Source organism: Sesamum indicum, linkage group LG2 (assembly GCF_000512975.1).
Source record: "Sesamum indicum cultivar Zhongzhi No. 13 linkage group LG2, S_indicum_v1.0, whole genome shotgun sequence".
NCBI classification, from domain to species: Eukaryota; Viridiplantae; Streptophyta; class Magnoliopsida; order Lamiales; family Pedaliaceae; genus Sesamum; species Sesamum indicum.
The window spans coordinates 3,367,795-3,390,026 of NC_026146.1; the positions used below are offsets into that span (position 1 = coordinate 3,367,795).

General features: G+C 33.3%; 1 protein-coding gene across 1 annotated transcript; it reads right to left on the reverse strand.

Moving 5' to 3' along the window:
- Positions 21,515-22,213, reverse strand: LOC105179008 (leucine-rich repeat extensin-like protein 2). The gene has a single exon (XM_011102593.1). The coding sequence runs from the start codon at positions 22,211-22,213 to the stop codon at positions 21,515-21,517; it is 699 nt and encodes a 232-aa protein (XP_011100895.1).

The following is a 22,232-nucleotide window of genomic DNA, read 5'->3' on the forward strand; positions in this document are numbered from 1 at the left end:
GAAACAGGGGTATTTGAGTGTTCTGTTTTTGTTTGCATTGTTGAAGTTTTGGTGTGCAGAAATTTTTCCAGAAAGTATGTATATTACAGTCCAAATGGTAACATGAATTTTTTGTTTGGTTTGCAGGAAATGTTGAAGTTTTGGTTTGCAAGAAAAGTAATGTGCAGAAATTTCATTACACATAACCAAATGGTAACATATGAATTTGTAATATAATTAATTGAAAGATGAAACTAAATACTAAATACTAAATATAATACAATACATTGAAACAGGGGAAAATTCCATTACACATAACCAAATGATTACATATGGATTTTGTGATACAAGTACTTCAAAAATACCAAATACAATACATTCAAAGCCTAACCATCTTCTTCATCTTTTACACCCTACTAAGCCTAACCATCTTCTTCATCTTCTACACCCTACATTTTTCTTGTTGCTTCTTCGAACACAATCAAACACTCACCCAAATGCACATTATGCAAACAACCAACAAAACAACTGTCTGTCTCCAAAGTCTTCCATGCCTGAAATTTAGTTTCAAAATTTCAGCTTCCATTTCATTCTTCTTGCGCAATAAACCTGGGATAATTGTACGCGCCCTTCTACACATTGGAGGGTCCTCCCAATAAAAAAAACCACACCCACCCATCTACAATCAGTTAAGAAAATAAGAAAAATATAATGAGGAGAAAATTCAGCAAAGTGGAGATGAACAAAAAAGAAAAACAAACTTACATTGTAGTTTTTACATGAATGAAATCTCCTTCCAGGATTGATCTCAGTCCATGAGGTCCGAAGCACTGCCCTCTTTCCACAATAGCAATCGACAAGAGATGAAATGCTGCTCATTTCAATTTCTTGCTCAATTTCTCCTTAAATCGTGCCTTGGGAGCGAATTTTTTCTTGCATGGCAAAGATTATGGGTAAGCTGTGAATGCGTTTTGCAGAGCAAAAAGAGCGATTTTAATAGGCAAGCTGACATGACCTTTTTTTCCACGTCAACTTTGCCACGTCATGTTTGGCCCCCCTTTTTTTTACACGTGAGCGGTATCACCGAACACGTATGCTTCCCCCAATTTTCAGACGCTCACATGCCCCAAACGTGCACAATTCCGGCTGATTTAGGGTAATTTGTCCTAAAATTGCCAAATTTTTTAATTACTGTTCTACTATACTATTTTGAAAAAGACCTGGACTGTAAACGCCACCGCCCCTAAGAAACTGGACGAAAATTGCAATTTTCCCAAAAAATTATTTGTTACAAATATTTATTATTAACCAACCGATATGTTTCATGATTACAACCGCCATCGAATGCAATAATAAGACTTGGGGAAAAATGCAAGCTACCTTGCTGTGATATGGGTAGTGTGCAAAATATTCCCTATGAAATAAAAAAAATATCAAATTACTTTATTATATTCTTAAAATTTAAGCAATTTACCCCTTACAGAGGTGTGTAGTGCACTCACCCCTCTTGCAACTGTGCATGATTTTTTTAAAAATAAAATATTATTTTTATATAATATATTATATGTAAAATTTTAATAATTTTAATATAACTAAATATTTATTAAAAACTAAAATACTAGTTTTCATATAAAATATATAATATTTTTTTTCTTTAAAAAAGACCCCACCCCCGCCCTTTCCCCCCTTAGTCTACCACCTCAATCTCCATGACCGTTGCCGTCCTCCACCTCGCCGCGCCTCCCTCCCCCGTCCCTTTCCTTGTAGCTGTGCCCAAACAACCTCTTCCAACCCCTTTCCTTGTAGCTGTGTCCAAAGAACCTTCTCCAACTTGCCGTCGCTGCACCCAAACCCCCTCCCCAACTTGCCCTTGTTGCCCTTTCTCTCTCTCTCTCTCTATATATATATATATAGGTATAATTATATATTAATTCATTACATATAATGTACTTTTAAATTAACATTTATATATATATATATTAGGTAAATTTAAAATTATAAATTTAGACCTTTGATTTTGGGTTGAGTAAGATCTAAGCCATTGATCTATAATTGAATTTGAACATTTGATTTAAATAAGATCCAATGATTTTTAAATAATTCAAATTCAATATAATAAAAAAAATAAGTAAAAAGCGCGTGTATTATGGAAAACCATGTGAGGAGGTAAATTAATTGCTCTATCACAAACACAGAAAAATAATTTGGTATATTTTCACAGGGGGTAATTTGTATTAAATTCATAAGACATAAAGTAAGAAAAACTTGGAGTGAGAAAAGCATCGAGTTGGAAATACAATAAATATGTAAACATATATGTATATATATGGTGTAGAGAGAAGATGAAACTTTTCTTCAATTTTTGAGGTATATTAAACTTTTATGTATTATTTCAAACAAGAATTAATATTTATTCTACACTTATTTACTACAAGAGAATCAACTTCTCTAGATCTTGTGTAGATGTGTATTTATATGGTCAACCCGATCCTATTTTAGATTAAGGAGGTGAAACATCACTGTTGGAGCCCAGAGGAACCTGGAGCGATTGGGTGTAGGGTGGCACAAAACCGTAAGAGATGGGAGGAATGTTTTGAAGCGATTGAGTGTAGAATGGTACAACACCATAGGAGGTTAGAGGAATTGGAGGAATTGGAGGTGGAGGAATTTGGAGCGATGGGATGGAGGGTGGGACAACAGCGATGGGTGGGACAACAACAACCTGGGGCGACTGAGTGTAGAGTTTGTCAAGTTGTTCCATTGATGACGGGAGATCAACGGCGTTGTGTGTTTCTCCCAATTGTCGGCCAGCTTCACATGGCTTCTGCATTATAACCATCACCATGATCAAGAAGATTAAGATAGACTTTTTTAGGAGACCCATTGTTAATTATTGGTGTTGTGGCAATTGCAAAATTAGAGAAATATTGTAGGTGGATGGATGCTTTTAGGTTGCACCATTGACTCTATTTATAGAGGGAAGATGGATGATGACATTTATTAATTAATTAATTACTTTGTATCTTAATATGTGTATATTGAAGTCTTTTGTGGGCTATATATGAATCAATTAATCAATTATATATGAATTAATTAATTAAATAAAAATAAAAATCTCAGATATCCCAATCTCTTCATTTTTTTTTAATTTTTAACTTTTATGTTTTTATTATTTATATTATTTATTAAGTGTGAGTGAGTCAGAATAACTATTTTGGGTTATTAAATCGTATATTAATTAATATATCCACAAACATATTCAGTTTTACGCAAAATGATCACTTTTTTTGAATATTGTATTCTTGCATATTTAAAATTAATAAAAATTATTAGTTCTATTTGAGGCTTAAGTTTACTTTTATGCCTTTCGTATAATTAAGTATGATGCTCATGAAAATTGGTTGGCCCAAAGTGGTCCAGACAATACAAAAAGAAGAAAGAGATCACGAGAGTGTAAAGAAAGACAAACACAAGAAGCCTTAAAGGGACCAGGGTGCACCCAGGAAGTCTAGTCGAGCAGAGCACCCACGAAATCAAGTAGGAAGTGCCCCTAATTAATAAATTAACCAAAAGAGCCCCAACAATGCAGGCCTGAGAAAGCTCAAATCCAAGAAGGCCCAAATGGTCCACAGGGAAGCTTAAAGACTTGAAATTCTCACGCCAAAGTAAAAACTCATATTACATGGGCTCCATGGGTAGATTAGATGGCATCCATGTTGACCTCTCAAAAGGCTCCATAGAATCAAATACAGACCACGCCCCCAATGAGGACACTTAGCGCTTTCAGCCGGAAGTAAGCTTTAGACCCTATAATATTGGGATTCTGGCACTTCGCGAAAAATCGGCATCCTTATTTCCAAAAGATATCCTCAACCATAATAGAATCCAACTGCTCCCGAGGATTGCGGGTCCCCATTCGCCAAGAGTTAACCATTGACCGAATCTGTCGGGGATTCAACCTTATCCAACTATTGGGAGATGACCCCCCAATGAATTCATAAAGAATATTCAACCAATATGAGATAACCATCAATCAAATCCATGGAGGATTTGATCTTATCCAACCAGCAGAGGATTGTATTTAAATTGAGAGCTCTCCTAGAGATAAAAGGCCAACTTTAGCTAAAATCATAATTTTATTCTTACTTGGAGTTTTATACTTTGAACTTCAATTTTCTTCTCTTGCCTATAGATAAAAATGCGTAATTTCACTAATTTATACTCTTTATTGCTTTATCTCATTACTTTGTACTTTGATCATTTTTTGCTCGCATTATATAGATTCGTCTATGGGAACACAAAATTAAGATGTGAGAAAGATGAAAGTTACTAACACTGAAACTAACACCTCCTCGAGAATCACTTACAGAAGCATGCTCCCTCTCCCGCTGGACCACCTCTAGCTATGATCAATATCCTTAATTAATGTTGATTTACTATTAACCCAACTTTGAATACATAGAGAAGTTTCCCACCTGGGGGAAGGTTGGAGCATCTGGTCCTACAGTAAGGCACCCTCAACGATTGGAGGATGCAAGTTAATATGCTTCAACAGGGACTTTTACACTTGTAGAGACATGTCTTACGATCTCCCTATGGGTACAGGAGGGCACCCTCTTTAGCTGGATGGAGCCCAAATTGCCAGAGTATGATTGGAGCACGGATTCCAAGAGCACTTTTCTTACGTTCAGAAAGTTGCCTTCTCCACCGTTATATTGTTACAATCAAATGCTGCTTGTTTGTGATAACCCTCACACAGTCAGCTTAACGGTGGTTAAATCAATTACCCATGGGATCAACTCTGATCATTTAGAGAATTCCGTTCTCCCTTTCTCCATCAATTTGCCAATGATAAACAATGTCGTAAGGCAACCGTGAGCCTTTTTTCCGTACGACAAAATAAAGGAGAATTGTTGAGGGAGTATCTGCAGTATTTTAACATAGTGGCCCAAGAGGTCCCTTTTGCTACCTCTAGTGTACTAACATGTGCTTTTGCATAGGAATTACAAGATGAGGACTTTTTCAAGTCCCTAGCCAAGAAACCGGCTCCCAAGTTTGACAACCTCCTAGCTCGAATCGAAAAACTATATTAACATGGAGGGACTAGGAACTACAAGAAAGAAATCCTTTGTAAAAAATACAAGGAACTGGAAGATGATGTGCTGCTCCATTCAAAGCTCAAGGAACAAACCCTCATCTGCTCCTCCATAGAGGAAAACAAGTCCTATTTCATGCAGGCACCTAAGCGCTAATCCGTGCAGGCACAAAAATCCTGTCTTCAACACAGGCATCCAAACCCTACTCTGAGTAGGTACTTTGAACCTTCCTTCTGCACTAAGCCTTGCTTCCTAGCAGGTACCTAAGCTCTACTTTGTGGAAGCACACAAGTCCTACTTCATGCAGGCACCTAAGTCATTCTCCATGGTGGCACACAAACCATGTTCCATGCATGCACCTAAGTCTTCCTTCATGGACACTTAAGTCTTTCTCTAGGGAGGCAGACAAGACCTACCTTGGTGAAGATGTGTAAGCACTACTCGGTGGCGGCGTTAGGGATGGAAATGAGGATGGGGCATCTATGGCCCCGTCCTAGAATCGCTCAGGTTGGGGCGAGTTTGGTACACTTTTTGATGGGTCGGGGTAAACAAATTGAAGTCGAAAGGGGCAAGTTTGGATTTTTTTCCCAAGACGCCGCATTAGTTTTTTTAATATTTTTTATAATTATATACTTATATTTGGTAATTATTAAAAAAATTAAATTAATAAATAAATTGTAAGTTGAAATTGAATATATTAAAATTTAAAGGGACTAGATTGGTGTTTTATAAAATATTTGGAGTTAAGTTATATAAATTAAAAAATTAGAAAACATACTTGGAATTTTGATAAAAGTTATCTATATAATATATAGATAGGCATATAATGTAAGAGAAAATTTGGTTTGGGTTGCCCAAGTGAGCCATCAATGCACCGTCTCTCTCCCACTCTAGGCATAATAAAAAAACAAAATTAGGCCAAAGTCAAATTTTACCTTTCTTCTTTAGCCGCTTTTTTTTTTCTTCCTCCGCCAATACTTCGAACAGGTAAGAAAAAATTACTATTTTAAACGATCCATTAATTAATATATTTTAATATTATTTTATTAATAAATTTAATCCAACTCAAATATGCGATCTCACGGGACGATATCAGGTTTGGCAACGTAATTTTTTCAAATCGGTGATGGGTCCTGAGGATTGAAACACGTATGTTAGGTTCGTCAGGTTCGTCATCGACTAAGATTCTCCGATGCTCAAGTTAGTTCGAGTTGATATATGATTAGAAGGTGAATGATCAAAAGTAATTAATGCTAGTTACCTCAATTGAATTATATTTGAGTATTTATAGGGCCCAATTTGACACAGTAGATAATGCCACGGGTAGTAATCTGAGCATCTCCCAGCTTTATTCGAACGATGCACAATTCTTCCTGCCTTATCGGGTTGGTCTATGGGTTTAAGTACGGGGAAGGGCTCGGCGACCCAACCCGTGACCTTACACTCGGATCCTGCTGTAATATCCATTTTTCCCTTAACGAAGGGGCTTTTTTTTTGTCCTTTTAGCGGGTAATGATGGGGATTCGGTCAATGATGATATGTCTAACATTGGATGCCGCATTAATTATCTTTATAACTTTTATCATTCTTATTGTTTTTATACACTAGAAAAAAGAATACTATTAATTCTTATGGTGTGGAAGGATTGTTGCGCTGCCTAACTATACTAGTAATTAATAAATACCTTGAAAAAGTTAATAGTGAAAGGGAGGGGTTTGAATTTTCATGTACAACTCCAGAACTTTTAATTCTTAGCCCTAAAGTATTAAATCCTATATCCTATTGGCTATCTAACCTATTAATTAATAAATACCTTGAAAAAGTTAATAGTGAAAGGGAGGGGTTCGAATTTTCATGTACAACTCCAGAACTTTTAATTCTTAGCCCTAAAGTATTAAATCCTATATCCTATTGGCTATCTAACCTAGTATCATTTAGAATAGTCTAAAATAATAAGTTTTGGATATATTCTTTTGAAAAACAAATAGAAATACTGTTGGAAGTTTAGTTGAGTAGAGCACCCATGAAGTCAAGTAGGAAGTGCCCCCAATTAATAAATTAACCCAAAACAGCCCAAGCAACGCCCAGGCTTGAGAAAGCTCAAATCCAAGAAGGCCCAATTGGTCCACAGGGAAGCTTAAGGACTTGAAATCTCCAAGCCAAAGTAGAAGAAATATTACATGGGTTCCATGGGTGGATTAGATGGCATCCATGTTGAACCTCTCAAAAGGCTCCATAGAATCAAACGGACCATGCCCCCCCAACAAGGACATATGGCACTTTCAGCCGGAAATAACCTTTAAACCCTAAAATCTTGGGATTCCGGCACTTTGCCAAAAATTCAGGAAGACATCCTTATCTCCAAAAAATATCCTCATCCACAATAGAATCCAACTGCTCCCGAGGATTACGGGTCTCTATCCGCAAAGAGTTAACCATCCACCAAATATGTAGGGAATTCAGCCTTATCTAACTGCTGGGAGATGACCCACCAACGAATTCATAAGACTTTTTTCAATATTATCCAACCACTACGAGATAACCCTCCATCAAATCCATGGGAGATTTGGTCTTATCCAACCAGTTGAGGGTTGTATACAAATTGAGACCTCTCCTAGCGATGGAACCCAACTTTAGCTAAAATGATAACTTTGTTCTTACTTCGAGTTTTATACTTTGAACTTCAATTTTCTTCTCTGGCTCGTACGTAGAAATGGGTAATTTCACTCATTTATACTCTTTATTGCTTTATCTCATTACTTTGTACTCCAATCGGACCCAAGCATCATTTTTTGCTCGCATTATATAGTGTCGTCTATGGGAACACAAAACTAAAATGTGAGAATGATGGAAGTTACTAATACCGAAACTAACACCTTCTGGATATCACTTACAGAAGCATGCTCCCTCTCCCTCTGGACGACCTCTAGCGTATGATCAGTTTCCTTACTTAATGTTGAATTACTCTTCACCCAACTTTGAATACATAGAGAAGTTTACGCTGGGATGTCCCCCCCCCCCCCCCTTGGGGAAGGCTGGAGTATCTGGTCCTACAGTAAGGCACCATCAACGACTGAAGGATGCAAATTAATATGCTTCAACAGGGACTTTTACATTCTTAGAGACATGTCTTAGGATCCCCCCTATTGGAGCAGGAGGGCACATTCTTTAGCTGGATGGAGCCTAAGTTGCCAGAGTATGATGGGAGCACGGATTCCAAGAGCACTTGTCTTACTTTCAGAATGTTGCCTTTCTCCACTAATATATTGTTAGGACCAAATGTTGCTTGTTTATAATAACCCTCAAACATTCGGCTTGAAGGTGGTTAAATCAATTACCCATATGATCAAGTCCAATCATTTGGATAATCCGATTCTCCGTTCCCGAACCAATTTACCAATAGTAAATGATACCGTAAGGCAATCATGAGTCTTTCTTCCGTACAACAAAATGAAGGAGAATTGCTGAGGTAGTATCTACAATATTTTAACTTTGTGGTTCTAGAGATCCCTTCTGCTATCTCTAGTGTACTAACATGTGCTTTTGCATAGGGATCGCAAAATGAAGACCTTTTCAAGTCTCTAGCCAAGAAACCCATTTTCAATTTTGACAACCTCCTTGCTCGAATCGAAAAAATATATTAACCCGCTCCCAATTTAAACCTTCCTTCAGCACGAAGCCTTGCCTCCCAGCAGGTACCTAAGCTCTACTTTGTGGAAGTATACAAGTCCTACTTAGTGCAGGCACTTGAGTCCTTCTCTGTGGTGGCACACAAACCATATTCCATGCATGCACCTAACTCTCCTTCATGGAGACACATAAGCCTTTCTCTAAGGAGGCACACAAATCTTACCTTCGTGAAGATATTTAAGCCCTACTGGGTGGGGGCATAAGGGATGGAAATGGGGTTGGGGCATCTAGGGCCCCGCCCCAGACTCGCCCAGGTTGGGGCGAGTTTGGTACATTTTTTGGCTGATCAAGGTAAACAAATTGAAATCCGAAAGTTTGGGGCAGGTTTGGGGTTTCTTTCCCAAAATGCCGCATTAGTTTTTTTAATAGCTTTTTTTTTATAATTATATACTTATGTTTGATAATTATTAAACAATTATATTAATTGTAAATAAATTACAAGTTGAAATTTGAATATTTTGAAATATTTGGAATTAAGTTATATAAATTAAAAACTTAGAGACCAGAATTAGAATTTTGAAAAATGTTATAAATTTGGTTACCCAAGTGCGCTCATCAATGCACCGCCTTTAGCTCTCCGACTCTATGCATATAATAATAATAGTAATAAAAGATTAGTCCAAAGTAATAAATTTATTAAAGTAAAATCTATTATCCGATTTATAAATTTGATTAGTTTGGTTAAATATTTAATTTGACTCAAAAGGTATTATAGCCAATAAATAAATTACTCAGTTTATTCAATTTATTTAAACTTATTAATCAAATACTTAACTATATGCATGTATCTAATTAGTTACTCTAGAGGAATTGCAGAAATTAATAAAAATATTCAACAATTGTATTTAAAAATTTTAAATTTATTCAAAATAATATAGGATTTATGAGATAACTTAATTCGGGGATGTAATCAGAGACAGATGGCTAAATTAGATGTATATCTGAAAAGTTTAATATATTTAGTTATTTTAAAAAAATAAATAGGAGATACGAATTTCGATATAAGTGCATATTAAAAGTCTGGTGAAAAATATATAAATATTATCTAATATTTTATTCATAATTTATGATATTATCGATATATTGATTGTAATTTATTATAGGACACGATTATAAAGTAAAGGGTTGTGCAACTCTTTCTACTAATTTAATCGTGTTGAGATTGAGATAAATATAATTATTTATATTTGATTGTGAATTGTTGATTATTTGTTTGTATTACTTTTTTGCTCTATGGACTTATTATGTGCTTTCATGTGATATGGTATAAGAAAGATAGATGGATGATGGTTTGAATAATGAAGTTACTGATGAGGATATTTTGAATGGAAATAAAAATAATATGATGACGAGTTGTGTGTTGTCAATTGACTAACGAAGATGATGTGACATCATTTGAGCTGTATGGTATGATTGATAACGTGACATATTATATGAGTTGTATGTTGTGTGATTATGGTTTATCAAACGAGCTATCTCTTGTGTGATATATATATGTATATAACACAAGGACCATTGGGTGATGTATTACAATTTGGGGTAAGCAAGGCCCTAAGAGAATAAATAATAATATTCAGTACTATGTTGTGGATTGAAATATGATTGTCAATATGTGTTGTGCATGGAATTTGTTTTACTACGTATGTGTATATATATAAGCTTATTAGCTATACGTTGTGTAGGCAACTCATTCCTTACCATACATTTTTCAGAAGATAGGTCACATTTACTATCCAAATTGCATCTTATGCCTTATCATCAATCTTATTAAGTAGGTCAGTCGTGTCATCTTAAACTAACAGTTCTAGCTATGTGATTATCAGATACACTAATCTCTTACCGGATTTGCATTTCAAATTTTATAATGGCTCGAAACTTGGCTATTTTCTTTCTGGGTTGTAGCGCCCTCGAACTTTTGTACATATTTATTATTATTATTATTAGCATAAGAATATGGATATATAGTATGATGGTTTATATAATAGTTTGTGTTTAAATGATAAATAGTATTATCTACTTTTATTTTTAATGGCTAGAAAAATCTATATTTGGCTGATAAATGATAAAAGATTACTAGTCCTCAAACTATCAAATCAAAATCAAATTAATAATGTAAATAAGAAAAGGTTAATTACACTCACATTCCCTGAGATTTAATGTAATCATACTAAAATTTTCTTAAATTTGAAAAATTATATCCAACACACCTGAAGTTAGCTTCCATCTGACAAATATCTGATAGTAAAATTTTAACAAATTTGCTAATATTATTAAAAAAATCGGATAAAAATCTAAATTTACCCCGATTGACTTATTTAATTTATTGCAAGTCAAATAAATTTTTTTTGTGACCAAATTGTTCTAATACATCATCATACGTCTATGCATATAGGAGGTATATCTTTATTGTTGTAGGGATAGTTTATTTAAGAAAAATTTATTTGACTCGCACTAAGTTAGTAATAAGTTAACCGAGGGTAAATATCTATTTTCATTTAGTTTTTATATTAATATAAATAAATTAAATGAATTTTGATTAACAAAGGGACCTATTTGTTAGACAGATGCGGATTTTAGGGGTATTAAACATAATTTTTTTAAATTATGAGAATTTAAATATAAATATACCAAACCTCTGGAAAGAAGAGTGTGATTATGCCTAAAACTAAAACATAGTCATGATAATTCGATCAATGATGATATGTCTAACATTGGATGCCACATTAATTATCTTTTTAACTTTTATCATCCTTATTGTTTTATACACTAGAAAAAAAAATTATTGACTACAATATAAATGAATATAATTGAATAATTAAATAAAATTTATGTAAAAAATAATTTTTTTTCACCATGAAAAAATTATTTGTCACACTTAAAAGCCATAATAAAAACATTTGTTATGATTTTTAGCATAGCAAATGTTTTAGCCAGTCTTATAAAAATCATGGTCAACAATCGTTGCATGGCCATAGTAAAAAAATATTTGTTACAAATATTTATTATTAACCAACAGATATGTTTCATGATTACAACCGCCATCGAATTCAATAATAAGACTTGGGGAAAAATGCAAGCTACCTTGCTGTGATATGGGTAATGTGCAAAATATTCCCTATGAAATAAAAAAAATATCAAATTACCTCATTTTATTCTTAAAATTTAAGCAATTTACCGCCTTAGAGAGGTGTGTAGTGCACTCACCCCTCTTGCAATTGTGCATGATTTTTTAAAAAATAAAATATTATTTTTATATAATATATTATATGTAAAATTTTAATAATTTTGATATATCTAAATATTTATTAAAAACTAAAATACTAGTTCATATAAAATTTATAATATTTTTAATAATATTTTTTTTTTCTTTAAAAAAGACCCCATCGCCGCCCTTTCCCCCCTTAGTCCACCGCCTCAATCTCCATGACCGTTGCCGTCCTCCACTCGCCGCGCCTCCCTCCCCCGTCCCTTTCCTTGTAGCTGTGCCCAAACAACCTCTTCCAACTCGCCGTTGCTGCACCCAAACCCCTCCCCAACTTGCCCTTCTTGCCCTTTCTCTCTCTCTCTCTCTCTATATATATATGTGTATATATAGTTATAATTATATATTAATTCATTACATGTAATGTAATTTTAAATCAATATTTACATAGATATATATTAGGTAAATTTACAATTGTAAATTTAGACAGTTGGTTTTGGATTAAGTAAGATTCAAGCTATTGATTTATAAATTGAATTTGAACCTTTGATTTAAATAAGATCCAATGAATTTTAAATAATTCAAATTCAAAATAATAAAAATAAAAAAATAAGTAAAAAGCCGTGTATTATGCAAAACCACGTGAGGAGGTAAATTAATTGCTCTATCACAAACACAGAAAAATAATTTGGTATTTTTCACAGGGAGTAATTTGTATTAAATTCATAAGACATAAAGTAAGAAAAAAGCTTGGAGTGAGAAAAGCATCGAGTTGGCAATACAATAAATATGTAAACATATATGTATATATATGGTATGTATAGAGAAGACGAAACTTTTTTTCAATTTTTATGGTACATTAAACTTTTATTTATTATTTCAAACAAGAATTAATATTTATTCTACACTTATTTAATACAAGAGAATCAACTTCTCTAGATCTTGTGTAGATGTGTATATATATGGTCAACCGGATCCTATATTAGATTAAGGAGGTGAGACATCACTGTTGGAGCCGGGAGGAACCTGGAGCGATTGGGTGTAGGGTGGCACAACACCGTAAGAGGTGGGAGGAATGTTTTGAAGCGATTGGGTGTAGGGTACTGGGACACCAGCAACTGGAACACCAGGAGGATATGGAAGAAATGGAAGAAATGGATAACTTTGGAGCGATTGGATGTAGGGTGGGACAATACCATAGGAGCCGGGAGGAATATATTGGAGCGATTGGGTGTAGAGTGGCACAACACCATAGGAGCCGGGAGGAACTTTTTGGAACGACTGGGTATAGAGTTTGTCATGTTGTTTCATTGAAGACGGGCGATTAACGACGTCGTGTGTTTCTCCCAATTGTCGACCAGCTTCACATGGCTTCTGCATCATAACCATCATTGCGATCAAGAAGAGTAAGATAGATTTTTTTAGGAGACCCATTGTTAATTATTGGTGTTGTGGCAATTGCAAAATTAGATAAATATTATAGGTGGATGGATGCTTTTAGGTTTCACCATTGGCTCTATTTATAGAGGAAAGATGGATGATCACATTTATTAATTAATTTTAATTAATTACTTTGTATCTTAATGTGTGCATATTGAAGTCTTTTGTGGGCTATATATGAATTAATTAATCAAATAGAGTGATGATACTTTTAAAAGTCTCCTACTTTGCATTCTAATTATGCCATTAAAATTGATTTCAATATTGCCTGTACAAGAGTATTAATTAATCCCATATCCTATTGGCTATCTAACCTAGTATCATGTAGAACAGTCTAAAATAATAAAGTTTTAGATACATTCTTTTGAAAAACAAATAGAAATCGGAAGATTAATGATCATTCCTGGTCCATTATGTCTGTTACTACCTTGTAATATTTGGAAAATTTTGGTGTCCAAGTTAAAAAGTAAAATGAAAACCTCAGATATCCCAACCTCTTTATTTATTTATTTTTTTTAACTTTTATATTTTTATTATTTATTAAGTGTGGGTGAGTCAGAATAACTATTTTGGGTTATTAAATTGTATATTAATTAATATATCCTCAAACATATTTAGTTTTATACAAAATGATCACTTTTTTTTGAATATTTTATTCTTGCATAAATAAAATTAATAAAACTTATTTAAGAAATTATTAGTTCTATTTGAAGCTTAAGTTTACTTTTATGCCTTTTGTATAATTAAGTATGATGCTCATGAAAATTGGTTGGCCCGAAAAGGTCCAGACAATACAAAAAGAAGAAAGAAATCGTGAGAGTGTAAAGAAAGACAAATGCAAGAAGCCTTAAAGGGACCAAGGTGCTCCCAGAAGTCTAGTCAAGTAGAGCACCTATGAATTCAGGTAGGAAGTGCCCCTAATTAATAAATTAACCCAAAACAGCCCAAGCAACGCAGACCCAAGAAAGCTCAAATACAAGAAGGCCCCCCAATTGGTCCACATGGAAGTTTAAGTACTTGAAATCCCCAAGCCAAGTAGAAGCTCATATTACATGGGCTCCATTAGGCCTGGCAACGAGCTCGAGCTCGAGTTCGACTCTGTAACTTCGAGCTCGAGCTCTAGCTCGACACTGTATTCTCGAGTTCGAGCTCGATTTACTCTGTTTTGAATTATGACTTTGAGCACATTTATATAATAATTTATTGTTAATCAACTAATCATTTAAAAAAACAAACAAGCCTACCAAATTCATAAAACCAAATAGAAACCACAATATATAAAGATTAAATTTGTCAATAAATTATTTAAATAAAAATAAATTAGTTACATTTATCAAAATTCAGAAATCTACTACTATTATTATTATTATTATTATTATTATAAATCATGAGATCGAATCATTAAATTTTTACATAGATATAGTTGAAATTAATATATGTCCACAATCTGCAAAATTTATATATTTATAAATGTTAGTATAATATTAATGTAACTATCATCTTATATTGTTGAACACCATGGGTTAATCGGGCCATCAAAATTCAGTCAGACCGTTAGATATGATAAAACTTATAGAAAAATATATTTTGTAAAGTTTTAGACTTATTGAATAAATGGATATCGAGATATCGTACTCGAAACATAAGAGTAATCATTCAAGACGGTGTATCGTGGAATCAAGCCATGTGATTTTAAATCATACTATCTGATATGATCTAATTGACACAGTCTTGTATATATTTAAATTTCGTATGAATCGGGTACTCGGATTTTAAGATATCGCAATTATTGATTAAACTTTTTAATCTCATTATATATATAATAAAATAATAATTAGAATTATTCAACCATCATCATCATCATCATTATTATTATTATTGTTGTTGTTGTTATTATTATTATTATTATGATTTTTAGATTAATTCATAGGAATTACTAAATTTTGACATAAATTTATAAATAATAAAAAATCATAAGTGAATTACTGGTCAATTTAAAAAATATATAATGTAATACAAATATATATTAAAATATAACATAAAATTTATATATATCATATTAAATAATAATTTTAATTATAAAAAATATTATAATTTACTAAGATTTTGATTAAATTTATTTTGTATAAAGATTAAATGTATAAATAAAAGTACCATAATTTATTATTATCCAAAATAAAATATATGATATTGATTAATAATTATAATATATGGTCAATTTAGATTATAAAACTGATCAAATATTAAATATAAAGTTAAATATATAAAAAATTAAAAATAAAAATATATATAAAAAAAATTCACCAGCTCGCGAGCTGGTGAATAGCTAAAACTGAGCTCGAGCTCAAAATCGAGCCTCGCGAGCCAGCTCGACTCATCTGTCACCCCTAGGCTCCATGGGTGGATTAGATGGCATCTATGTTGAACCTCTCAAAAGTCTCCATAGAATCAAATACGGACCACGCCCCCCCTCCTACCCCCCCAACGAGGACACATGGCACTTTTAGCCAAGAGTAACCTTTAGACCCTAAAATCTTGGGATTTTGGCACTTTGCCAAAAATTCAGGAAGGCATCCTTATCTCCAAAGGATATTCTCATCCACAACAGAATCCAACTACTTCCGAGGATTGTGGGTCTCTATCCTCCAAGAGTTAACCATCCATCAAATTTTTATGGAATTCAGCCTAATCCAACTGCTGGGAGATGAACCCAACGAATTCATAAGTAATACTTCAATCTTATTCAACCACTATGAGATATTCCATCAAATCCATGGGGGATTTTGTCTTGTGCAACCAACTGAGGTTTGTATACAAATTGAGACCTCTTCTAACGATAGAAGCCAACTTTAGCTAAAATGATAACTTTGTTTTTACTTGGAGTTTTATACTTTCAACTTCAATTTTCTTCTCTTGCTTGTACATAGAAACGGGTAATTTCACTCATTTATACTCTTTGTTGCTTTATTTCATTACTTTGTACTCCAATCAAACCCAAGCATCATTTTTTGCTCGCATTATGTAGTGTCGTCTATGGGAACACAAAACTAAAATGTGAGAATAATGGAAGTTACTAATATCGAAACTAACACCTCCTCGGATATCACTTACAGAAGCATGCTCCCTCTCCCGCCGGAAGACCTCTATCGTATGGTCAGCATCCTTACTTAATGTTGATTTACTATTAACCCAACTTTGAATAAGTAGAGAAGTTTATGCTGGGATGTCCGCCCTAGGGGAAGGCTAGAGTATCTGGTCCTACAGTAAGGCACCATCAGCGACTGGAGGATGCAAATTAATATGCTTCAACTGGGACTTTTACACTTGTAGAGACATGTCTTAGGATCCCCCCATACGGGAGCAGGAGGGCACCATCTTTAGCTGGCCCAAGTTGCCAGAGTATGATGGGAGCACGGATTCTAGGAGCACTTGTCTTACTTTTAGAATGTTGCCTTTCTCAACCATTATATTGTTAGTATCAAATGTTACTTGTTTATAATAACCCTCACACATTCGGCTCAAAGGTGGTTAAATCAATTACCCATAGTATAAACTCCAATCATTTGGATAATTCGGTTCTCCCTTTCTGAACCAATTTACCAATAGTAAACAATGCCGTAAGGTAACTGTGAATCTTTTTTCTGTACAACAAAAAGAAGGAGAATAGCTGAGACAATATCTACAATATTTTAACTTAGTGGCCCTAAAGATCCCTTCTGGTACCTCTAGTGTTCTGACATGTGCTTTTGCATACGGATCGCAAGATGAGGACTTTTTCAAGTCTCTAACCAAGAAACCCGCTTCCAATTTTGACAACCTCTTAGCTCGAGTAAAAAAAATATATTAACACGATCCCAATTTAAACCTTCCTTCAGCACTTGCCTCCCAGCAGGTACCTAAGCTCCACTTTGTGGAAGCACACAAGTCCTGCGTCATGCAGACACTTAAGTCCTTCTCCATGGTGGTACACAAACCATGTTCCATACATGCACCTAACGCTCCTTCATGGAGACACATAAGCCTTTCTCTAGCGAGGCACACAAGTCTTACCTTCGTGAAGATATTTAAGCCCTACTCGATGGGGGTGTTAGGGATGGAAATGGGGTTGGGCATTTAGGGCCCTGCCCGAACTTGCTTAGGTTGGGCAAGTTTGGTACACTTTTTGGCAGATCAAGATAAATAAATTGAAATCCAAAGGTTCGGGTAGGTTTGTAGTTTCTTTCTAAAGACGCCACATTAGCTTTTTTTTTTTTTATAATTACATACTTATGTTTAATAGTTATTAAAAATTTGAATTAATTGTAAATAAATTATAGGTTGAAATTTGAATATAGTGAAATATTTGGAGTTAAATTATATAAATTAAAAAATTAGAGACCAGATTTAGAATTTTGAAAAAAGTTAAAATAAAATTATATATATATATATAGGCATATAAAGTAGAATAAGATTTGGTTGGGGTTAGCCAAGTGCGCTCATCAATGCACCGCGTCTCTCCCACTCTATGCATATAATAATAATAATAATAAAAGATTAGGCCAAAGTAATAAATTTACTTTATTAATAAATTTATTATATCAAAATCTATTATCCGATTAATGTTTAATTTATAAATTTGAGTAGTTGGGTTAAATATTTGATTTGACTCGAAGGTATTATAGCGAATCAATTAAATTACTCAATTTATTAAATTTCGTCATTGTTACAATTATTTATTCAATTTATTTAAACTTATTAATCAAATACTTAACTATATGTGCATGTATCTAATTAGTTACTATGGAGGAATTGCAGAAATTAATAAAAATATTAAAAACTTGTACTTGAGAATTTTAAATTTATTCAAAACAAATATAAGATTTATGAGATAACTTAATTTTAAATCAGAAACGGTGGCTATAAAAATATTAGGAGTTTGGTAAAGTATAAATTCTTATGAGTAAATTGCTAAATTAGATGTATACTTGAAAAGTTTAATACGTTTAGTTATTTAGAAAAAAATAAATTGGAGATTTGAATTTCTATATAAGTGCAATATTAAAAGACTTGTGGAAAATATACAAATATTATCGAATATTTTATTTATAACTTATGATATTCTCGATATATTAATTGTAATTTATTATAGGACACGAGTATAAAGTAAAGGGTTGCACAACTCTTTCTACTAATTTAATCGTATTGAGATTGAGATAAGTATAATTATTTATATTTGATCGTGAATCGTTGATTATATTTTTTGCTCTGTGGAGTTGCTATGTGCTTATATGTGGTATGGTATAAGAAAGATAGATGTATGGTGGTTTGAATAATGAAGTTATTGATGAGGATATTTTGAACTGAAATAAAAGATGATATGATGAAGAGTTATGTACTGTCAATTGATTAACGGAGATTATGTGACATCATATGAGTTGTGTGGTATGATTGATAACGTGAGATATTATATGAGTTGTATGTTGTGTAATTATGGTTTATCATATGAGCTATCTGTTGTGTGATATATATAAATGTAAAATTGCAATTGAAATAGTGATAGCCGACAAAGACCATTGAGTGATGTATTACAATTTGGGGTAAGCAAGGCCCTAAGGGAATAAGCAATAATATTCAGTACTATGTTGTGGATTGAAATATGATTGTCAATATGTGTTGTGCATGGAATTTGTTTTACTACGTATGTGTATATATATAAGCTTATTAGCTATACGTTGTGTAGGCAACTCATTCCTTACCATACATTTTTCAGGAGATAGGTCACATTTACTATCCAAATTGAATCTTATGCCTTATCATCAATCTTATTAAGTAGGTCAGTCGTGTCATCTTAAATTAACAGTTCTAGCTATGTGATTATCAGATATACTTATCTCTTATCGAATTTGCATTTCAAATTTTGTAACGGCTCGAAACTTGGCTATTTTCTTTCTGGGTTGTAGCACCCTCGAACTTTTGTACATAATAATTATTATTATTAGCATAAGAAAATATGGATATATAGTATGATGGTTTATATAATAGTTTGTGTTTGAGTTTAATAGATAAGATATAAATCCATTGGAAGTAGTTGAATATTAAAGGTGATTCTTTTGTAAATTGAAAGTAGACACATAAAATTATATTATTAAAATATTATTATATTTTAGAGAATTTTGAAGCAGTTGACACAAATTTATGACAGAGCACATCAAATTTACCTAATTTGCTGATATTATTAAAAAAGTCGGATAAAAATTTAAATTTACCCCGATTGACTTATTTAATTTATTGCAAGTCAAATAATTTTTTTGTGACCAAATTATTCTAATATATCGTCATAAGATTATGCATATAGGAGGTATATCTTCATTGTTGTAGGGATAGTTTATTTAAGAAAAAAATTATTTGACCCGCACTAAGTTAGTAATAAGTTAATCGAGGGTAAATATCTATTTTCATATAATTTTTTTATTAATATAAATAAATTAAATGAATTTTAATTAACAAAGGGACCTATTTGTTAGACAGATGCGAATTTTAGGTGTATTAAATATAATTTTTTAAATTACAAATATTTATATATAAATACACCAAACCTCTGGAGAGAAGAGTGTGATTATCCCTAAACTAAAACATAGTCATGATAATTCGATCAATGATGATATGTCTAACATTGGATGCCACATTAATTATCTTTTTAACTTTTATCATTCATATTGTTTTATACACTAGAAAAAAAAATTATTGACTACAATATAAATGAATATGATTACAAATTATGATAAATACTATTACTAATCACAGTTAAATAAAATTTATGTAAAAAATAATTTTTTTCACCATAAAAATTATTTGTCACACTTAAAAGCCACAGTAAAAATATTTGCTATGACTTTTAGCATAACAAATGTTTTAGCCAGTCTTATAAAAATCATGGTCAACAATCGTTGCATGACCATAGTAAATAATTATTGCATAATAAAAAATTATTTGTTACAAATATTTATTAATTACCAACCATATGTTTCATGATTACTACCGACTGGGGAAAATGCAAGTTACCTTACTGTGATATGGGTAATGTGCAAAATATTTGTTATGAAATAAAAAAAATACCAAATTACCTCATTGTATTCTTAAAATTTAAGCAATTTACTCCCTTAGAGAGAGGTGTGTAGTGCATTCATCCCTCTTGCAACTGTGCATGATTTTGTATGTAAGATTTTAATAATTTTAATATATCTAAATATTTATTAAAATGTAAAATACTAGTTTTCATATAAAATATATAATATTTTTAATAATATATATTTTTTTCTTTAAAAAAGACCCCACCGCTGCCCTTTCCCCCCTTAGTCCACCGCCTCAATCTCCATGACCGTTGCCGTCCTCCACCTCGCCGCGCCTCCCTCCCCTGTCCCTTTCCTTGTAGCTGTGCCCAAACAACCTCTTCCAACTCGCCGTGGCTGCACCCAAACCCCCTCTCCAACTTGCCCTTGTTGCCCTTTCTCTCTCTCTCTCTCTCTATATATATATATATAGTTATAATTATATATTAATTCATTAAATGTAATGCACTTTTAAATCAATATTTACATAGATATATATTAGGTAAATTTACAATTGTAAATTTAGACCGTTGATTTTGGATTAAGTAAGATCTAAGCTATTGATCTATAAATTGAATTTGATCCTCTGATTTAAATAAGATCCAATGATTTTTAAATAATTCAAATTCAAAATAATAAAAATAAGTAAAAAGCACATGTATTATGCAAAACCACGTGAGGAGGTAAATTATTTGCTCTACCACAAACACAGAAAAATAATTTGGTATTTTTTTACAGGGGGTAATTCGTATTAAATTCATAAGATATAAAGTAAGAAAAGCTTGGAGTGTAAAAAGCATCGAGTTGGCAATACAATAAATATGTAAACATATATGTATATATATGGTGTGTAGAGAGAAGACGAAACTTTTATTCAATTTTTAAGGTACATTAAACTTTTATGTATTATTTCAAACAAGAATTAATATTTATTCTACACTTATTTAGTACAAGAGAATCAACTTCTCTAGATCTTGTGTAGATGTGTATATATATGGTCAACCGGATCCTATTTTAGATTAAGGAGGTGAGACTTCACTGTTGGAGCCGGGAGGAATCTGGAGCGATTGGGTATAGGGTGGCACAACACCGTAAGAGGTGGGAGGAATGTTTTGAAGTGATTGGGTGTACGGTGGAACAATATTATAGGAGGTGGGAGGAATGTTTTCAAGCGATTGGGTGTTGGGTGGTACAACACCGTAGGAGGTTAGTTGAAATGGAGGAAATGGGTACGGAGGAATTGGAGATGGAAATTGGAGCGATTGGGTGTAGGGTGGGACAACGTAGGAGGTGGGAGGAACGTCTTGTGATTGGGTGTAGGGTGGGACAACGTAGGAGGTGGGAGGAACGTCTTGCGATTGGGTGTAGGGTGGGACAACGTAGGAGGTGGGAGGAACGTCTTGCGATTGGGTGTAGGGTGGGATAACGTAGGAGGTGGGAGGAACGTCTTGCGATTGGGTGTAGGGTGGGACGACGTAGGAGGTGGGAGGAACGTCTTGCGATTGGGTGTAGGGTGGGACAACGTAGGAGGTGGGAGGAACATCTTGCGATTGGGTGTAGAGTTGCACAGCACCATAGGAGCCAGGAGGAACGTTTTGGAGCGACTGGGTGTAAAGTTTGTCACGTTGCTCCATCGATGATGGGCGATTAACAGCACGGAGTGTTTCTCCCAATTGTCGACCAGCTTCACATGGCTTCTGCATTATAACCATCACCATGATCAAAAAGATTAAGATA